This window comes from Choloepus didactylus, chromosome 8, assembly GCF_015220235.1.
Source record: "Choloepus didactylus isolate mChoDid1 chromosome 8, mChoDid1.pri, whole genome shotgun sequence".
NCBI lineage: Eukaryota > Metazoa > Chordata > Mammalia > Pilosa > Megalonychidae > Choloepus > Choloepus didactylus.
In genome coordinates, this window is record NC_051314.1 from 128,388,120 (window position 1) to 128,410,223 (window position 22,104).

Below are 22,104 nucleotides of genomic sequence, written 5' to 3' on the forward strand. Positions count from 1 at the left end.
AGTTTGTTGCCATACAGTTGTTCATAGTATCCTCTTATAATTTTTTTAATTTCTTCAGGATCTGCAGTTATGTCACCTTTTTCATTCATTATTTTGTTTATATGGGTCTTCTCTCTTTTTGATTTTGTCAGTCTAGCTAGGGGCTTGTCAATCTTGTTGAACTTCTCAAAGAACCAACTTTTGGTGATATTTATCCTCTCTGTTGTTTTTTTGTTCTCTATGTCACTTATTTCTGCTTTAATCCTTGTTATTTCTTTTCTTGTACTTGGTTTAGGATTGGTTTGCTGTTCATTTTCTAGCTTCTTCAGTTGGTCCATTAGTTCTTTGATTTTGGCTCTTTCTTCCTTTTTAATATATGCATTTAGTGGTATAAATTTCCCCCTCAGCACTGCTTTTGCTGCATCCCATAGGTTTTGGTATGTTGTGTTCTCATTTTCATTCGTCTCTATATATTTAGCAATTTCTCTTGCTATTTCTTCTTTAACCCACTGATTGTTTAGGAGTGTGTTGTTTAACCTCCAGGTATTTGTGAATTTTCTAAGTCTCTGATGGTTATTGACTTCTAATTGTATTCCATTGTGGTCAGAGAATGTGCTTTGAATAATTTCGATCTTTTTAAATTTATTGAGGCTTGTTTTATGTCCCAGCATATGATCTATTCTGGAGAAAGTTCCATGAGCACTAGAAAAGTATGTGTATCCTGGTGATTTGGGATGTAATGTCCTGTATATGTCTGTTAAATCTAATTCATTTATCAGATTGTTTAGGTTTTCAATTTCCTTATTGGTCTTCTGTCTGGTTGATCTATCTATAGGAGAGAGTGATGTGTTGAAGTCTCCCACAATTATTATGGAAACATCAATTGCTTCCTTTAGTTTTGCCAGTGTTTCTCTCATGTATTTTGTGGCACCTTGATTGGGTGCATAGACGTTTATGATTGTTATTTCTTCTTGCTGAATTGCCCCTTTTATTAGTATGTAGTGGCCTTCTTTGTCTCTCAAAACATCCCTGCATTTGAAGTCTATTTTATCTGAGATTAATATTGCTACACCTGCTTTCTTTGGCTGTAGCTTGCATGAAATATTTTTTTCCATCCTTTCACTTTCAGTTTCTTTGTGTCCCTGTGTCTAAGATGAGTCTCTTGTATGCAACATATTGATGGTTCATTTTTTTTGATCCATTCTGCGAATCTATATCTTTTAATTGGGGAGTTTAATCCTTTTACATTCAACGTTATAACCGTGAAGGCATTTCTTGAATCAGCCATCTTATCCTTTGGTTTATGTTTGTCATATTTTTCCCCTCTGTCTATTAATATCCTTTATTGTACCCATACCGAATCTCTTTAGTACTGAACCTTTCTCCAAGTCTCTCTGTCCTTTCTTTGTTTCTCTGTCTGTAGGGCTCCCCTTAGTATCTCCAGTAGGGCAGGTCTCTTGTTAGCAAATTCTCTCAGCATTTGTTTGTGAAAAATTTAAGCTCTCCCTCAAATTTGAAGGAGAGCTTTGCTGGATAAAGTATTCTTGGCTGGAAATTTTTCTCACTCAGAATTTTAAATATATCGTGCCACTGCCTTCTTGCCTTCATGGTGGCTGCTGAGTAGTCACTACTTAGTCTTATGCTGTTTCCTTTGTATGTGGTGAATTGCTTTTCTCTTGCTGCTTTCAGAACTTGCTCCTTCTCTTCTGTGTTTGACAGTGTGATCAGTATATGTCTCGGAGTGGGTTATTTGGATTTATTCTATTTGGAGTTCGCTGAGCATTTATGATTTGTGTATTTATGTTGTTTAGAAGATTTGGGAAGTTTTCCCCAACAATTTCTTTGAATACTCTTCCTAGACCTTTACCCTTTTCTTCCCCTTCTGGGACACCAATGAGTCTTATATTTGGACGTTTCATATTATCTATCATATCCCTGAGGTCCATTTCGATTTTTTCAATTTTTTTCCCCATTCTTTCTTTTATGCTTTCATTTTCCATTCTGTCATCTTCAAGGTCACTGATTCGTTGTTCAACTTCCTCTAGTCTTGTACTATGAGTGTCCAGAATCTTTTTAATTTGGTAAACCATTTCTTTAATTTCCATAAGATCATCCATTTTTTTTTATTTAGTCTTGCAATGTCTTCTTTTTTTTTTTTTTTTTTTAATCATCATTTTATTGAGATATATTCACATACCACGCAGTCATACAAAACAAATTGTACTTTCGATTGTTTACAGTACCATTACATAGTTGTACATTCATCACCTAAATCAATCCCTGACACCTTCATTAGCACACACACAAAAATAACAAGAATAATAATTAGAGTGAAAAAGAGCAATTGAAGTAAAAAAGAACACTAGGTACCTTTGTCTGTTTGTTTGCTTCCCCTACTTTTCTACACATCCATCCATAAACTAGACAAAGTGGAGTTTGGTCCTTATGGCATTCCCAATCCCACTGTCACCCCTCATAAGCTACATTTTTATACAACTGTCTTCGAGATTCATGGGTTCTGGGTTGTAGTTTAATAGTTTCAGGTATCCACCACCAGCTACCCCCAATTCTTTAGAACCTAAAAAAGGTTGTCTAAAGTGTGCGTAAGAGTGCCCACCAGAGTGATCTCTCGGCTCGTTTTGGAATCTCTCTGCCACTGAAGCTTATTTCATTTCCTTTCACATCCCCCTTTTGGTCAAGAAGATGTTCTCCATCCCACGATGCCGGGTCTACATTCCTCCCCGGGAGTCATATTCCACGTTGCCAGGGAGATTCACTTCCCTGGGTGTCTGATCCCACGTAGGGGGGAGGGCAGTGATTTCACCTTTCAAGTTGGCTTAGCCAGAGAGAGAGGGCCACATCTGAGCAACAAAGAGGCATTCAGGAGGAGACTCTTAGGCACAAATACAGGGAGGCCTAGCCTCTCCTTTGCAGCAACCGTCTTCCCAAGGGTAAAACTTATGGTAGAGGGCTCAACCCATCAAACCACCACTCCCCTATGTCTGTGGTCATGTTAGCAACCATGGAGGTGGGGTAGGCGAATACCCCTGCATTCTCCACAGGCTCCTCAAGGGGGCACTACATCGTTTTTTTTTTGTTTTTTTTTTTTTCCTTGTTTGTCTTTTTTCTTTTTTTTTTTTTTTTTAACTTTCCCTTCTTTTTTCAAATCAACTGTATGAAAAAAAAAGTTAAAAAGAAAACAAACATACAATAAAAGAACATTTCAAAGAGACCATAGCAAGGGAGTAAGAAAAAGACAACTAACCTAAGATAACTGCTTAACTTCCAACATGTTCCTACTTTACCCCAAGAAAGTTACATACTATAGCAACATTTCAGTGAACTTGTTCCTACTACATCCATCAGAAATTAACAGACCATAGTCATTTCTGGGCATCCCCAGAACGTTAAATAGCTTATCTGTTCTTCTTGGATTATTGTTCCCCCTTCCTTAATTGCTCTCTACTGCTAGTTCCCCTACATTCTACATTATAAACCATTTGTTTTACATTTTTCAAAGTTCACATTAGTGGTAGCATATAATATTTCTCTTTTTGTGCCTGGCTTATTTCACTCAGCATTATGTCTTCAAGGTTCATCCATGTTGTCATATGTTTCACCAGATCGTTCCTTCTTACTGCCGCGTAGTATTCCATCGTGTGTATATACCACATTTTATTTATCCACTCATCTGTTGATGGACATTTGGGTTGTTTCCATCTCTTGGCAATTGTGAATAATGCTGCTATGAACATTGGCGTGCAGATATCTGTTCGTGTCACTGCTTTCCGATCTTCCGGGTATATCCCGAGAAGTGCAATCGCTGGATCGAATGGTAGCTCTATCTCTAGTTTTCTAAGGAACTGCCAGACTGACTTCCAGAGTGGCTGAACCATTATACAGTCCCACCAACAATGAATAAGAGTTCCAATTTCTCCACATCCCCTCCAGCATTTGTAGTTTCCTGTTTGTTTAATGGCAGCCATTCTAACCGGTGTTAGATGGTATCTCATTGTGGTCTTAATTTGCATCTCTCTAATAGCTAGTGAAGCTGAACATTTTTTCATGTGTTTCTTGGCCATTTGTATTTCCTCTTCAGAGAACTGTCTTTTCATATCTTTTGCCCATTTTATAATTGGGCTGTCTGTACTATTGTCATTGAGTTGTAGGATTTCTTTGTATATGCAAGATATCAGTCTTTTGTCAGATACATGGTTTCCAAAAATTTTTTCCCATTGAGTTGGCTGCCTCTTTACCTTTTTGAGAAATTCCTTTGAGGTGCAGAAACTTCTAAGCTTGAGGAGTTCCCATTTATCTATTTTCTCTTTTGTTGCTTGTGCTTTGGGTGTAAAGTCTAGGAAGTGGCCTCCTAATACAAGGTCTTGAAGATGTTTTCCTACATTATCTTCTAGGAGTTTAATGGTACTTTCTTTTATATTGAGATCTTTGGTCCATTTTGAGTTAATTTTTGTGTAGGGGGTGAGGTAGGGGTCCTCTTTCATTCTTTTGGATATGGATATCCAACTCTCCCAGCCCCATTTGTTGAAAAGACCATTATGGCTCAGTTCGGTGACTTTGGGGGCCTTATCAAAGATCAGTCGGCCATAGATCTGAGGGTCTATCTCTGAATTCTCAATTCGATTCCATTGATCTATATGTCTATCTTTGTGCCAGTACCATGCTGTTTTGGCAACTGTGGCTTTATAATAAGCTTCAAAGTCAGGGAGTGTAAGTCCTCCCACTTCGTTTTTCTTTTTTAAAGTGTCTTTAGCAATTCGAGGCATCTTCCCTTTCCAAATAAATTTGATAACTAGCTTTTCCAAGTCTGCAAAGTAGGTTGTTGGAATTTTGATTGGGATTGCATTGAATCTGTAGATGAGTTTGGGTAGAATTGACATCTTAATGACATTTAGCCTTCCTATCCATGAACATGGAATATTTTTCCATCTTTTAAGGTCCCCTTCTATTTCTTTTAGTAGAGTTATGTAGTTTTCTTTGTATAGGTCTTTTACATCTTTGGTTAAGTTGATTCCTAGGTACTTGATTTTTTTAGTTGCTATTGAAAATGGTATCTTTTTCTTGAGTGTCTCTTCACTTTGTTCATTTCTAGCATATAGAAACATTACTGACTTATGTGCATTAATCTTGTATCCCGCTACTTTGCTAAATTTGTTTATTAGCTCTAGTAGGTGTATCGTTGATTTCTCAGGGTTTTCTAGATATAAGATCACATCATCTGCAAACAATGACAGTTTTACTTCTTCTTTTCCAATTTGGATGCCTTTTATTTCTTTGTCTTGCCGGATTGCCCTGGCTAGCACTTCCAGCACAATGTTGAATAACAGTGGTGACAGCGGGCATCCTTGTCTTGTTCCTGATCTTAGAGGGAAGGCTTTCAGTCTCTCACCATTGAGTACTATGCTGGCTGTGGGTTTTTCATATATGCTCTTTATCATGTTGAGGAAGTTTCCTTCAATTCCTACCTTTGAAGTGTTTTTATCAAAAACGGATGTTGGATTTTGTCAAATGCTTTTTCAGCATCTATTGAGATGATCAATTGATTTTTCCCTTTCGAGTTTTTAATGTGTTGTAATACATTGATTGTTTTTCTTATGTTGAACCATCCTTGCATGCCTGGAATGAACCCCACTTGGTCATGGTGTATGATTTTTTTAATGTGTCTTTGGATTCGATTTGCAAGTATTTTGTTGAGGATTTTTGCATCTATATTCATTAGGGAGATTGGCCGGTAGTTTTCCTTTTTTGTAGCATCTTTGCCTGGTTTTGGTATTAGATTGATGTTAGCTTCATAAAATGAGTTAGGTAGTGTTCCATTTTTTTCAATGTTTTGAAAGAGTTTGAGTAAGATTGGTGTCAGTTCTTTCTGGAAAGTTTGGTAGAATTCCCCTGTGAAGCCTTCTGGCCCTGGGCATTTATTTGTGGGAAGATTTTTGATGACTGATTGGATCTCTTTGCTTGTGATGGGTTGGTTGAGGTCTTCTATTTCTTCTCTGGTCAGTCTAGGTTGTTCATATGTTTCCAGGAAATTGTCCATTTCTTCTACATTATCCAGTTTGTTGCCATACAGTTGTTCATAATATCCTCTTATAATTTTTTTAATTTCTTCAGGATCTGCAGTTATGTCACCTTTTTCATTCATTATTTTGTTTATATGGGTCTTCTCTCTTTTTGATTTTGTCAGTCTAGCTAGGGGCTTGTCAATCTTGTTGATCTTCTCAAAGAACCAACTTTTGGTGATATTTATCCTTTCTATTGTTTTTTTGTTCTCTATGTCATTTATTTCTGCTTTAATCCTTGTTATTTCTTTTCTTGTACTTGGTTTAGGATTGGTTTGCTGTTCATTTTCTAGCTTCTTCAGTTGATCCATTAGTTCTTTGATTTTGGCTCTTTCTTCCTTTTTAATATATGCGTTTAGTGCTATAAATTTCCCCCTTAGCACTGCTTTTGCTGCATCCCATAGGTTTTGGTATGTTGTGTTCTCATTTTCATTCGTCTCTATATATTTAGCAATTTCTCTTGCTATTTCTTCTTTAACCCACTGATTGTTTAGGAGTGTGTTGTTTAACCTCCAGGTATTTGTGAATTTTCTAAGTCTCTGATGGTTATTGACTTCTAATTGTATTCCATTGTGGTCAGAGAATGTGCTTTGAATAATTTCAATCTTTTTAAATTTATTGAGGCTTGTTTTATGTCCCAGCATATGATCTATTCTGGAGAAAGTTCCGTGAGCACTAGAAAAGTATGTGTATCCTGGTGATTTGGGATGTAATGTCCTGTAGATGTCTGTTAAATCTAATTCATTTATCAGATTGTTTAGGTTTTCAATTTCCTTATTGGTCTTCTGTCTGGTTGATCTATCTATAGGAGAGAGTGATGTGTTGAAGTCTCCCACAATTATTGTGGAAACATCAATTGCTTCCTTTAGTTTTGCCAATGTTTCTCTCATGTATTTTGTGGCACCTTGATTGGGTGCATAGACATTTACGATTGTTATTTCTTCTTGCTGAATTGCCCCTTTTATTAGTATGTAGTGGCCTTCTTTGTCTCTCAAAACATCCCTGCATTTGAAGTCTATTTTATCTGAGATTAATATTGCTACACCTGCTTTCTTTTGGCTGTAGCTTGCATGAAATATTTTTTTCCATCCTTTCACTTTCAGTTTCTTTGTGTCCCTGTGTCTAAGATGAGTCTCTTGTATGCAACATATTGATGGTTCATTTTTTTTGATCCATTCTGCGAATCTATATCTTTTAATTGGGGAGTTTAATCCATTTACATTCAACGTTAAAACCGTGAAGGCATTTCTTGAATCGGCCATCTTATCCTTTGGATTATGTTTGCCATATTTTTCCCTCTCTCTATTAATATCCTTTATTGTACCCATACCGAATCTCTTTAGTACTGAACCTTTCTCCAAGTCTCTCTGTCCTGTCTTTGTTTCTCTGTCTGTAGGGCTCCCTTTAGTATCTCCAGTAGGGCAGGTCTCTTGTTAGCAAATTCTCTCAGCATTTCTTTGTCTGTGAAAAATTTAAGCTCTCCCTCAAATTTGAAGGAGAGCTTTGCTGGATAAAGTATTCTTGGCTGGAAATTCCTCTCACTCAGAATTTTAAATATATCGTGCCACTGCCTTCTCGCCTCCATGGTGGCTGCTGAGTAGTCACTACTTAGTCTTATGCTTTTTCCTTTGTATGTGGTGAATTGCTTTTCTCTTGCTGCTTTCAGAACTTGCTCCTTCTCTTCTATGTTTGACAGTGTGATCAGTATATGTCTCGGAGTGGGTTTTTTTGGATTTATTCTATTTGGAGTTCGCTGAGCATTTATGATTTGTGTATTTATGTTGTTTAGAAGATTTGGGAAGTTTTCCCCAACAATTTCTTTGAATACTCTTCCTAGACCTTTACCCTTTTCTTCCCCTTCTGGGACACCAATGAGTCTTATATTCGGACGTTTCATATTATCTATCATATCCCTGAGGTCCATTTCGAGTTTTTCAATTTTTTTCCCCATTCTTTCTTTTATGCTTTCATTTTCCATTCTGTCATCTTCCAGGTCACTGATTCGTTGTTCAACTTCCTCTAGTCTTGTACTATGAGTGTCCAGAATCTTTTTAATTTGGTCAACAGTTTCTTTAATTTCCATAAGATCATCCATTTTTTATTTAGTCTTGCAATGTCTTCTTTATGCTCTTCTAGGGTCTTCTTGATTTCCTTCATATCCCGTACTAGGGTCTCATTGTTCATCTTTAGTTCTTTGAGTAGCTGCTCTAGGTGTGTCTCTTCTGGTCTTTTGATTTGGGTGCTTGGGCTTGGGTTATCCATATCGTCTGGTTTTTTCATATGCTTTATAATTTTCTGTTGTTTTTGGCCTCGTGGCATTTGCTGAACTTGATAGGGTTCTTTTAGGATTTGTAGACCAATTGAAGTCCTTATCTCTAATTTATCAGATCTGCAGCTTCGTGGAGTACACTTTCTCTAACTAACCAGCAGGTGGCGTCCACGAGCCACCTGTACTCCACAAGCCAGTTCTCCCCTGCTTAGCCTTTTTGGTGAGTGGGGGAGTGAGTCTTGTGGGGCCCAATTGGTGTACCAAGCTTGCGTGTGTAGTTGGTGTTGCCTGCCCTGTATATGGGGCGTGTTTCTGGGCAGTCAGGGATGGGGGGTGGCTCTAACAATCAAATCTCCCTGGTGATTCTAGAGTTTTAAGGCTGCTGCAATAGTCTAATCCTTCAGTTCAGTCCTGCCACAGTTTGTCTCTGCCACTGACCCACAAGTCCTTGGTATTGGCATATGGCTCCTGAGACTTGCAAGTGGACCCCTCTTCCAGGCCGTGCACCCCCTGGTCCTCTGTTGAGGGATGACTGTGTTATGTCACAGGTGAGTGCCGTCCCCCCAGAGCAGTTCTGGGCTGCTGGGCTGTGTAGGGTGGCTCCCAGTCTGCTGAAATGATGGGTGATTGGGGCTTTGTTAATTCACACTGCTCTACCTTCCCAACTCTGGGACAATCAGCTGAGGTTGCAGGGAAGGCTAATGTCCACGCCCAGTTTTGTGGTGTGTGCCTGTTATTTGAAGCACTTCTGTCACACTGGGTTGTCTGGGGCAGCTCTGGGCTATGGGGCTGGCGATGGGCAGGAGTGTTTCCTGTCCACCAGGATGATGGCTGTGAGCGGACACCCCCCTTTTCTTGGGAAGTTGTGGTGTTTAGTGAATTTTCTCAACCACTGGATTATTGCATTTTGTCTCAGAGCTCTCCTAGTTCTGCTCTTGACTTGACCTGCCCAAATTGCAGGTCTTTGAAGCTTTCTGTATTGGGCTTCTTAGAGTAATTGTTTTAGAAAAAGAAAAAAGGATTAAAAAAAAAAAAAAAAAAAAAAAAAGGCCCTCCTCAGAGATCTAATGGGTTATTGAGATGCTAAGAGACAAAGCAACCAGGGCCATTAAGGAAAGGTCCACAGGGCAGAGAGATCAGCTTTTCTTCGGGATTTGCATATGCGCCTCAGGGCCTGGGCTCCGGCCTGAGCTCTGCCCTTCCCCCTTCTATGTTCACCAGAACTCCAAAAATCCTCCGCTTTTATTTTGGAGTTTTTCGTGTTGTTTTTTTCCTATGCCTGTCTCCTCTCTGCTGGGCTGGCTGCTCTCAGATTCTCTGGTGTCTGGTCTCCGTCTATCTATGGTAGGAGTTTGGATCAGCAGAATGAGTTTCCGATAAGGGCTGCCACTGCAGTTCTCCCTTCTCCTTCCAGGAGCTGACAGCCCCTTCTCCCCCGGGACTGAGCCTGGCAGGGAGGGGCGCGGGTCCCCTGGCCGCAAAAACTTACAGATTTCGCTGATCTCAGCAGTTCCACATTTTCATGAGTGTTGTATGAAGTATGCCCAAAGTCAGATTGCTCTGTGGTGTCCAGTCCACGCAGTTCCTGGCTTTCTACCTACTTTCCTGGAGGAGTAACTAAAACATACAGCTCACCAGTCTGCCATCTTGCCCCGCCTCTGAGTTTTTTTTTAACTTTTTATTTTGAAATACTTTCAAACATACAGGATAGTTACAAAAATAATGCAAACCCCATATAGAGAACTCCAACATATACCCTATCCTAGGCAACCGGATACCCAGATGTAGTATTTGCTCTGTGATTCTATCTATCTATCTATCCATCATCCATCCAGCCAGCCAGCCAGCCATCCAGCCAGCCATCTACCTACTTACCAATCCAATTTCTGAACACTTCAGTATAGCTTGTATATATCATGCCCCTTGAACACCTAATACTGCCATGTATATTTCCTAAGAATAAGGATATTTACTTATGTAATCACCTCAAGAGCATTTATCAACTTCAAGAAATTTAACATTCATATAAAGTTTACAGTCTATATTCCAGTTTTTTCATATGTCCAAATGACTTTTTGAGCCTTTTCTCCTCCCTTCATAGTTCCCATCCAGGAGTATTTAATTAACTGTCACTGTCTCTTTAGTTGCTCTTTTTTTTTTTTAATTGTGGGAAACAATATACAACATAAACTTTCCCTTCTCAACTATTCCCAAGTATACTGTTCAGTGGAATTAATCACAATCACAATACTGCAGTGCCTTCACCACTTTCTATTACTAAAACTCTCTCATCTCCCCAAACAAAAAGCCTATACCCATTATGCATTAACTCCCCATTCCCTCTGCCTCCAACCCCTGGCACCTGTACTCTAATTTCTGTCTCCAAGAGTTTGCATATTCTCCTATATTTTCTTTGTAGTTACCATGAAGCTTAAAATTTGATATCCTGAATCTGTAACAATCTCGTCTGCTTCCATACCAACTTAACTTCAATAGTATTCCATAAACTATGTTCCTATACTCATCACCTTTAGGTAGTTCTTGTCACTGTTATGTGATTATAAACTAGGAGTCCAAACCCACTGATTTCTCACTACGTTTTGTGAATTTGCTCTTTAGATCCTGTAGGAAGTAAAAAGTGGAGTTACAAACCAAAAATACAATATTACTGGCATTTTTAATTTGCCCATGTTATACCCTCATTGGAGATCTTTATTTTTCATGTAGCTTCAATCTATTGTCTCTTGTCCTTTCCTTTCAACCTACAGAACTCCGTTTAGCATCTTTGAGAGGGCTGATCTAATTGGTGACAAACTCCCTAAGTTTTTGTTATGTGGGAATGTATTACCTTTCTTCTCTAATATTTGAAAGATAGAATTCTTGGCTGGCAATTTTTTTAACTCAGTTTTATTGAGATATATTCATATACCATACAATCCATTCATAGTGTACAATCAGTTCTTCACTGTACCATCATATAGTTGTGCATTCATTACCACAGTCAATTTTTGAACATTTTCCTTATTCCAAAAAAAAAAAAAAAGAGATAAGAAAAATAAAAGTAAAAAAGAACACCCAAAGCATTCCATCCCCCCGGTCCCACCCTATGTTTCATTTAGTTTTTGTCCCCGTTTTTCTACTCATCTGTCTATACGCTGGATAAAGGGAGTGAACCACAAGGTTTTCACAATCACACAGTCATACCATGTAAGCAACATAGTTATACAGTCATCTTCAAGAATCAAAGCTACGGGGTTGCAGTTTGATAGTTTCAGGTATTTCCTTCTAGCTATCCCAATACACTAAAGACTAAAAAGGGATATCTATATAGCACATAAGAATACTCTCCAGAGTGACCTCTTGGCTCCATTTGAAGTTCCTCAGCCCCTGAAACTTTGTTTCATTTCTCATGCCCCTTTTGGTCAAGAAGATTTTCCCAATCCCATGATGCCGGGTCAGGCTCATCTCCAGGAGACATGTTCTGCATTGGGCTGGCAATTTTTTGCTTCAGCCCTTTAAATATGTCATGCCACTGCCTTCTTGCCTCCATAATTTACAAAGAAAAATCAGCAATTAATCTTATTGAGGCTCTCTTGAATGTGACACATTGCTTCTCTCTTGGGGTTTTCAGAAGTCTCTCTTTATCTTTGGCATTTGACAGTTTGATGGTCGCATGATACATTGTGGATCTATTTGGCTTTAACTTGTTTGAAGTTCGTTGAGCATCTTCGGTGTGTATATTCATGTCTTTCGTTAAATTTGGGAAGTTTTCAGCCAGTATTTATTTGAATATTTTCTCTGCACCTTTCTCTCTTCTCCTTCTGGGATTCCCACATTGTATATATTGGTATGCTTGATGGTATCCCACAGTTTCCTCAGCTTTATTCCCTTTTCTTCATGCTTTCTCTTTTCAGTTCCTCAGGCTGAATAATTTCAATTGACTTATTATCAAGTTCATGTTTCTTTTTTCTGACAGCTATAATCTTCTGTTGAACCTCCATAGGGAATTTTTTAATTTCTGTTACTGTGGTCTTAAGTTCTGTTTGTTTCTTTTTTGTAATTTTTATCTCCCTATTGAAATTATCTTTCCTCTGTCATTTTCATGATTTCCTTTAGTTCTTTGTCCATGTTCTCCTTTAGTTCTTTGAGCAAATTTAGGAACATTTTTAAAAGTCTTTGTATGGAATGTCCTCATTGGTGGTTTCTAATGTTTTAATCTCCTTTGCCTGGGTTATCGCTTTGTTTCTTTGTATGTTTTATAACCTTTTGTTGAAATCTGGACATTTTGCTATTTTAATGTGTTGTCACTGGAATTTGGACTCTGAGGTGTCTGTTCCTTAAGCTTGTATTCAGCTAGTGTTATGACAGAGCTTTCCTTGATTGCCAGAAACTTCAGAGTATACTTCTTTCTGTCTCTCTTCCTCCAAATTTTTCTTTTCACTCTATCTTCTCTTTCTTTGTCCCTTCATCCTTAACAGTTCCTCCAGCCCCTGCAGCACACAAACACATATACACACTTCATTGTCCTCCTTTTAAACTGTGGGGCAAGCCCCAACCAGGGAACAGGGCCCTCATGAGGAGTAAGAAGGCTGTGGCCATGGGCCTGGGCCACCTAAATTGAGTTTTATATGTTATTCCAACCTTGCATTCCTGGGAACTAGTCCCACTTGGTTATGGTGTATATTCCTTTTTATATGTCACTAGACTCAGTTTGCCAGTATTTTGTTGAGGATTTTAAAAAAATCACAAGGAATATTGGTCTCTAGTTTTCTTTTTTAGGCAATGTCTTTTTCTGATTTGGGTGCCAAGGTAATACTGGTCTCATTGAATGAATTGAGAAGTGTTCCTTCTATATATTTGGAAGATTTTTGAGAAGCATTGATTTTTTTCATTGAATGTTGGATAGAATTCACCAGTGAAACTATCTGGGACTGCGCCATTACACCTTCCCTTAGGCATGGTTTAATTTAGTTCTTTGAACATATTTATAATAGCTGTTTTGAAGTCTTTGCCTGCTAAATTCTCCAGTTGGGTCCCTTCAAAGGCAGCTTCTATTGCCTACATAGTTTCTTGTGTATTCATCATACTATCTTGTTTTTGTGCATAACTCCTATTTTTAAAATAATATATTATTACAAATCTGGATACTGATTCCACTGGGAGTTGTTATTGTTATTGTTTGCTTGGTCATCTGTCTATTTGTTTAGTAATTTGGCTGAAATAATTCTGTAAAATCTATTTCCTATGTCGTATGCAGCTGCTGAGGTTTGCCCCCCACCCGCCCACCTACCTTGTCCATATTTTTAGCCTGACAACCTAGGCACCACTCCTGGTTTGGCCTAGACCACTTATGGGTCAAAAAATGTGCTTAAGTCCCGTTAGTCAGTTGGATTTTTAACGTTATACCTGCTGTGTGTGGCTTGTAAGCTGCTATTATAGTTCAGGAAGTTTATGGGTTTTTTTTTTTCGTCCTCACATTTAGCTTGGAGGTTCCCTCTTTGCTCCTGAGAGCACCCAGCCTTGGGCATATTCACAGTCTTTCACACTGCCAGGGATGACTGTGCTGTTATACTTCAGCCCAGCTTCATAGGAATTGTTCCTAGGTCCGATTACCTTATTATTTAGTCAGTGTTTAGTCAAAGGTTGTTTTTAAGCCCCTTGTGCTATCAAGGCTTCCACCCTGTGGTAATGAGTCTGTTTTGAATTCTGCTCCCTGTCCTGCTCTCATTGTTCGTGGATGGGTACAGCCTAATACTTGCACACAACTTTCCTGACCCCCAGAATTGACTATGATCCCAAGAGGGCTCTTCTTAGCTGTCCCTGATGTTCTATATTGAAATTCCAGCTACTCTGCTATTTCGCTTGTATCCGAGCTACCTATCTCCTCTTATTTTCCACCACATATCCATTGTTTTCTACAACATCCTTAGGCATGGAGTTATTCATTCTGTTCCAGATAAAGTCAGTGCTCTCGGCAGAGCTGTGGCATTCTTTGTCCTGGCCTGCCTTTCCCTCTGGGCAGAACTCCTGTGCCACTGCACTGGGAGTTGGGTGTGGGGGCCCACATTTCCCAGAGTGACCCCTCCACTCTAAGAGCAGGCCTTGGGGGAGAGGGTGGCAGCTCCTATTCTTCTTGGCTTTCTCCTCCTGGCATGAAACCTCCACCTTTGGCAAGCTGGGTGGCAGCAGTCAGGGCCAGTGTACTCTGCCTGCTGGGCCTGGGGTATAGTGGGGCTGGGTAAGGGGAGGGTCCTCTCTGCCACATGCCCAGAATAGAGCTTCTGCATTTCAGGATGGAATGAGGAACACTAGGAGCTGCCCCCACCAGGATTAAACTGTAACCCCAAACTGGGAGTTGAAGGGAGAGGGAGCCCCTGTCTTCTTGACTGCAAACCCCAGAGGTAGAGCTTCAACTCAGAGATGGTAGAGTGGGGGGTCGTGGCTTATATGCCACAGACTCTTGCTGTTTTTACCAAGATTTAGTAGATTTTCTCAAATGGATGTTTCACCATTAGCTCTATGCCTTTAGTACAATTTCCAGAGACTTTAAATGTTTCATTTTTTTAAATTAATTTTCACCAGTTAAAATGTTGTTTGCCTGGGAAGAGGGTCGACTGAGCTTCTTACGCTGTCACACTGGAAATTCTTCCCTGTTTTTAAACTTTTAATAGCAGGATCTTCTTTCTCTAGAACCAAGGGAATTTTCATTACTTAATGTTATTTTCAAGGTAGTATGTTTATAATAGCAAAATAAATTATACGGTGTTTCTTTTAATAAACACCAGAAAGCTTTTAACCAGTCGAGAAGGTGGCATTATTTTCCTCATGTGGACCAAGATTTTGACTTTAAATTCAATTTCCACACCGTCTTCCTGTTTGATGATCCAGACTGACTCTGCCCAGACTCTATACGGATTCTCTTGGGAGTAGATCAGATTACAGATAGGTTTTTATCAGCATACCCATTACATTTCAAAATTTACAAAATGCTTTACCCCTTTATACTACCTCTTTTTCTTCCTAGCCTGATGTGTAGCAAGTGTCATTATCTGCCAGTTAAGAACAGGAAAATCAAAGCAGAGGATGGCATGTTGGCTGAATTAATTCATTCAGCTCACATTTATTACATGCCTACTCCATGACCAATAATTTGTCCGTTCTTTTTATTGCCTACAAATGCATTCTAACCTAAAGACATTATTTCTATGGTTACAATATTTTACAGTTGTAAATTTAAAGTAAACTTCCTCTTTGAGCCTAATTATACAGAATAGTCATTCCTTTAGGGAGAAAACTTGTTGTAGAAAACCATAAGTTTGTAAAATGAATCTTTTGAAACAGAGCCAGGGCATCTGTGAAGCAAATCAATTAAATTAAGCCTTGGCAACAGAGGACAGAAGGAACAACTGTCTGTGTATGAAAATGAGGCTGTGGGGGCTTGGCAGCTTAGGGAAGAAATGAGCTCAGGAGGCCTTGGGTGTTTCTTTAATCATCTTTATACTGTTAAGTCTATGATTCTAGACAAAATAATTTTATTATTCTCTGCTTTAGCTTTTTCCCCAACTTTAATTGGAGAATAATGACTTCTGCATGTCAGGTTGTGGAGGAAAAAGTTAGTGTAAATTGACAAAGAATTTTATAAAATTTTAAGTGGTGGCTGTCTATAATGCTGCCCTCTCAAAAACAGATTCACAGCAGATAAGTCAGTCTTATATCCCAACCAAAACAATTTTATGAGGAAGTTCTGAAAGGACTTTGATGAAAGACTCACTTTTACATGGGTCTAAAGCATGATCTTAGGGACAAAGTGATATAGCAAAGCACACCTGTTGTATGTACACTATATCAAAGGTACTTTTTAATTTCCCATTATCTTTTCTAATAGAGAAATATAGAACCCCTAAGCCGAATATTCATCTCAACTATTAGCTTCAAACTCATCTTTCCAAGTTATTTTGGTTATTTTCAGAAGAAAAACTAATTTTAGGTCACTCCACTCTCTCACAATAAAAGGGTCAAAATATGTGAACAGCAGTAGAAGGCAGGTGCAGTAATTGGAAATAGTTAACCTGGCAGTTGGTCTTAATTTTAATTTAATGCCTTTGTTATCTGATTAAAATATGTAAGGTAATCAATGGGTCCTAAACCTCTTGATTCTAGGGTATTCTATTTTTCATTTCTTAGCAGCCAGTGAACTTTAAAACATGAAGGAAAAATCCAGAAAATAATCATAAAGCATTCCTTGGAGAGAGTTTCCAAATATGAATTAGAAAATAAAGAGCCCCCTTCACTGAGCTCAGGTATTGTACTTGGTACTTTATATATAATCTATTTATTTCTAACCACAACCCAGTGAGGAAGGAGTCTTTAATCTCCAGTTTATGAAGATGAAACAATGTAGATAGGGTAATGGAAACTTATCCTGGTCGCACAGCTTCTAGAAACAGGATGGACATTTTAAATAATGAATTAAAAACAAATATTTTCCAAATTTCCCAAGTAGTACATATTCTTTGCAAAAAACTCAAATATATGGGAAATCAAACTTGTTAACAAATAGCTAGTAACCATAGATGCCTTTTTGTGTGTATGTTCTCTCCACACAAACACATACACACAGAAAAAGTCTGGAAGATACATAGTAAATTGATAGCATTGGTCAACCCTGGAGAAGGAAGGTGAGAAGATACCAGGAATGGAAGTGATGGTTAAGAAAGTCTTTAGCTTTATCTTGAATGTTCTGATTTTTCTTGCAAGGAGTATGTGTTTATGTACTAGTTATGTAAATTTAAATTAATAATTGAAAAATCTTAAAGAATGAGGACAGAAAGCCACATTCCAGATAAAGTTAATCTCCTTTGACCAACCTCCTTTCCCCCCTTTCTAGTGACCTCCTCTTCACCACAATCTCTATCCAAGAATGTTTAAAACTTTTCAAAGGTAATTTTTACATGCATTATTTGGTATAGTTAAAATTATAAATTCATCAATAATGAAGTATAAAGCAGTATATCATAGTGGTTAAGAGGACAGAACCTGGAGCCAGACTGCCTGAGTTTGAATCCTGGATCCTGCATTGTATGACTTCTCTGTCTCTCAGTTTCCAAATTTATAAATTTGGTGGTTAATGATGCTACCTATCTTATAGGGTTGCTGTAAGGCCTAAATGAGTCGTTATCTATACAGTACTTAGAACAGTGCCTGGCACATAGTAAGATCTATATAAGGGTCAACTATTATTATCATTACCCCATCACCCAGGAGTAACTATGATAAATTGTTGTATCCATCCAGACTTTTTTCTAGGTATGTATACACACACATACATATGTTTATACATACACACATGTGATAAAGACTTTTAAAAATTAAAATTGGATCATACTATATCTATTTTTTGTATCCTTCTCATTGTATAAGCATCTTTCCATGCCATTAAATGAAATATGTGTTTAAAACAAGAATTGGATGCATTTGATCTTAACTGCTTGTGATGGCATGGATTCTTTTGACAAAATACACGAACATATGCTAAGACAGAAATTTTTTGGAGAGCTATACTGAGAATCTGAAGTATTCACAGATGTTGATATAGCTTATATAAATGGTTGAATGGAGATTGATATAGCCTACTGAAGTGCATTATTATTGATATGATTTCTTAAACAATGATATTCAACATTTAAAAATGCCTGCCTTCAGAGCCAATGTGCAAGATAGAAGGCTATTTTAGAGTGTCATTGTGGGAAAGACACAGAATACAATTCTTTGTAAAGAAAATAAATAATCTGTAAAAAGTACATTGGTTATTAACAGAAATGTCTGTTTCTCTGCCTCTTTCTGGCCTTTCAGGAGATGTTTCACAAAGCAGAAGAATTCTTTTCCAAAACGACAGATAGTGAGATGGATGAGATGGACACATCTGACACCCAGTGGGGCTGGTTCTACTTGGCAGAATGTGGGAAATGGCACATGTTTCAGGTATTTCCTTTCCTTGAATTTAGCAAATGGGATTTAGATTCACTTAGCATCATCTTGCTGATAAATAAAATGAGTAGGAGTGCAGAATCTGAAAGCAAACAAACCTTAAGGAAATCAGATAGCATAACTAAAAGAAAAGAAATTCTTCTAGTTCTTTTCTTTTTTTTTATCCCCAGGTTTTCAAAATAATTTATTTAGAAGTAGTAGTATGTGTGTACTGAGTGTACAGAGGGCAGATGTGACCAAGAATTTCACAGTATGAGTATATCTGAGCAACTCCCAAGGTTGGTTTGATGGGCAAAGAGAAAGGGAAGGGAACAAGCCCATATTAAACAACTTTTGTTTGCCAGATATTTGTTATTAGGTGCTGTTCAGATATTTTCTCCTTTATCTTCACAACTCTGAGGCAGATGTCAACACCCTGTCTTCCAGTTGGGGAAAGTGAAACTCAGAACTAAGTTCATGTAATTTGTCCAGGGTCATACAACTTGGGAATGGTTAAGCTAGAATTTGAACCTATTTTCCAAAACTTGTGCTCTTTTTCACCTTGCAAGGCTGATTACAGAAGATTTAATTTGAGCCGCATGGGAAAGTGACTGTGGAAATTGTAGTATTTGGAAAAAGTTACTAAAACCGGTTATTGAGGTTCCTTTGCTGAAAATCCTTAAACCACTTTCTATATGCTGGCTTAACAGCAACTCTCCCTGTGTATTGGGGACTAGAACAAGCAATTAGCAAGTTTCCCTCTTTCTTCCATTCTTGTCTGTATGACCACAGTACCACCTCTGTGGCCAAGCCATTAATGTGAACAGCTGGTAAATGAAACTTTCTGGTTTGTCTTAAAGCCGGATACCAACTTTCAGTGTTCAGTTAGCAGTGAAGATATCGAAAAAAGCTTCAAAACAAACCCTTGTGGCTCCATTTCTTTTACTACTGCCAAATTCAGCTACAAGATAGACTTTGCAGGTATGTTTTCTTTTCCTTAATAGTTGTGTGATATGGTAAAATATGGTTAATATGGTAAAATCTACAGCTCTGAGGGTCAGGATTAGTTGATGTACTTGCAAACAGTGAAGTAAATCCTTTTTATAATGCACAAAATACCTCTATAAACGTTCAAGATTGAAAATCTTAAGCAACAGTGCCTTTTATAAAGGCCTGCTTATGTGCTTATAGATATTAATGTATGTGGAGACTGTCATATATTTTGAGTTCGTGTAATGCTTCTGTTCTAAGGAACACAGAATACTTTATAGCTGTTGTTTTATTCATTGTCCTATAAATCTTTTGAAATAGGTTGGAGCCTTTTTACTTTAAGGATCAAACTGAGAGGTTAAGTGACAGTCAAAGCCTTATAGTGGCAGGTGACAGTTTTCAGACCAAAGTTCATCAGAATGACCCTTCTGCTGGTGCCTTTGCCAGAAAACCATTTCTCTAAATGGGCATTGCCTTCTGACATTTTCTCATTTCTTTGGCTCTTCCACATGTTAGCCAGCTCATTTGGAGATCAGCCCCACTTTGAATTTAATATGGGCATGATTTTAGGTATCCCATGAAAAATCTTTTGGATTCAGCCTCTTCAGTTTGAAGCTGCTAGCTTGAGCTGTTCGCTGCATAGAGGCAAACAAAACATGAATGTGGAGGCTCTCTTAACAAGCAAGAGTACATTTTGGTTGCTACATGGCTCAGTCCTCTAGCTTTCTTTCCCAGTTTCTGGGAGTAGCATCTTTATGACAGACTGAGTAGTGTGTCATGGTTGGGCAGGGTGGTGAAACCTTAGGAAATTCCTTTGGATGAGCCAGGGCCCAGAAATGATAAAGAGAATTTGGTCAATAAGAGGTTGATGCAACCACATGTCTAATCATTTCCATCCCTCTGAAGTTGTTTTTCTTGCTGTTTTTTTTTTCTACCAAGAGTTAAAATCGTCAGATTCTTCCTCCTGACTAACCGTGATGTTTTATGATATTAGGCAAATAGGCTGCCTGTAAGGGGGTCATGACATTTGTCTTGGGTACAAGTCCTATTTTTGAAGCAGTACTGAAACAGAAATCAGGCTTCATTTAGAAGACAAGCTTCATCTTGTTAAAGCTGGTAGGTAATTCAGCAAGCCAGGTGTTTCTGAAAGAATGTTTTCAAATAACTTCATTTTTTGAAAGGTTCCTCCTAGACAGTGTGGTTTATTAGAAAGTATCTCTGTCAAAGAAAACGAATTGCATACACAGGTTCCTCAAACTACCACATAATGATACATGTGCTGTTTGCAAAGTTAATAGCCCAGCAGTCTTCCACTAGCCAACTGAAGTTTCTCTCTGAAAATGGTGAAAAGTAAACTCAAAATGAAGTGGTATAAGAAGAAGGCACCACAGATGTCGTTCCATGTGCTGAGATGATCTTGCTTTTTTCCCCTATGCAATGGTAATGCAAGTTATGTGTAGAGTCTAGGAGAGTACAGAAAGGACAGAACACATTTCTTACTAGTTTTTGCCCAGGTGATTGATCCCCTTCATGTTGGAATGGAATGATGTCAATTAGAGAAGATAGACTGGCCAGAGTCTCACATTAAGACTTACTCCTTAACTTTGTGGGAAAAAAAGAAAGTGACCTGGTAAATATTCCCACAAGTAAAGGATAGATAAAAGAAGAAAATTGATACCTTTAGTTAGTTAATTGGTTAGTTTTTTTTTATCACTTGAATCTTTTATATAATATTTGTTGGGCTAGCCAGGTTTTCTGTTTTTTTGGTTTAGGTATACAATTTAAAGAGAAGACAAGAAATGTATACATTTTTGAAACACTAAGAGTTTTGCAAGCTTTTAAATGATAAGGTATCTTTTTCTATCATTTACAAAATTCTTGGGAAATCAAAGTACATTTTTCCACTTAATAAACTAGCCAGAAGATTTAGTCCTATAATTTATTTCTCTATTACTCTTCATTTTCCTAAGGTTAGATCTCATGTATTTTTGTGTCTAAGCAATGACACAAAAAATGAATAACCCTGTATACTGAGCAGTGTGTGCAATTTACATGTGAGCTTAGCTCAGGCTCCCCTAAATAGCACTTTTATGACATGATACATAGCTATATAGTAAAGTATTCTTAATACACTGTGCTTGCCAGCTACTCCCAAAGGTCCCTGATTCCTGATCATCATGTAGTGTGGCTACAAATCTTCATGACAGTTTATAGCGCAGTATGTTTCTATGACTTATCTAATATCTTTGTCTTTGTATATAGAAATGAAGCAAATGAATCTCACCACTGGAAAGCAGCGCTAATAAAAAGAGCCCCCTTTTATATCAGTGCTTTCAGGTACTGTGGAGAGAATAGGGGTAGAAAGGGTGGGATTTGAAGAGTATATGGATTGCTTTTCCTGTCCCTTCTCTTCCTTATTATCCAATGGAAAACAAATAGACCAAAAATATTTTGGTAGTTTAACAATCTTAATAATTAATCTTTTAAATATATTGAATCTCATTTGTTGATGAAATAGCAATACTAGTATTTTCTATCAGTGTTTTCCTTTCCTATTGTTATTTGCTTTTCCCCTTTATATTTATATTTTTCATTCCTTTAGAACAGTTTGTATGGTAGTTACAAGTTGCTTTATGGTCTCTGCTATAAATCCTTAAAATAACCTACTGAGGTAAGTTTGAATTGTTAACTCGGAAATACCCTCACAGAGCCATACAATTAGTCGGGCTATAAATCCTAGGTAATTGCCCATTTTGTTCCCACCTCCACTGATCCCTGTTGGGCAATTCCCAGAAACAACTTCAAATCTAAAGTGACTAAAGG

At 37.9% G+C, this 22,104-nt stretch overlaps 1 protein-coding gene across 1 annotated transcript in view; it reads left to right on the forward strand.

Annotated features, from left to right (window-relative positions):
* Positions 1–22,104, forward strand: part of PARP11 (poly(ADP-ribose) polymerase family member 11) — a 66,350-nt gene that overhangs the window by 20,819 nt on the left and 23,427 nt on the right. Inside the window, 4 exon segments of the mRNA XM_037846918.1 lie at positions 18,178–18,306; positions 19,152–19,272; positions 21,544–21,579; positions 21,582–21,618. Of these exon segments, the coding sequence (XP_037702846.1) occupies positions 18,178–18,306; positions 19,152–19,272; positions 21,544–21,579; positions 21,582–21,618 (323 nt within the window).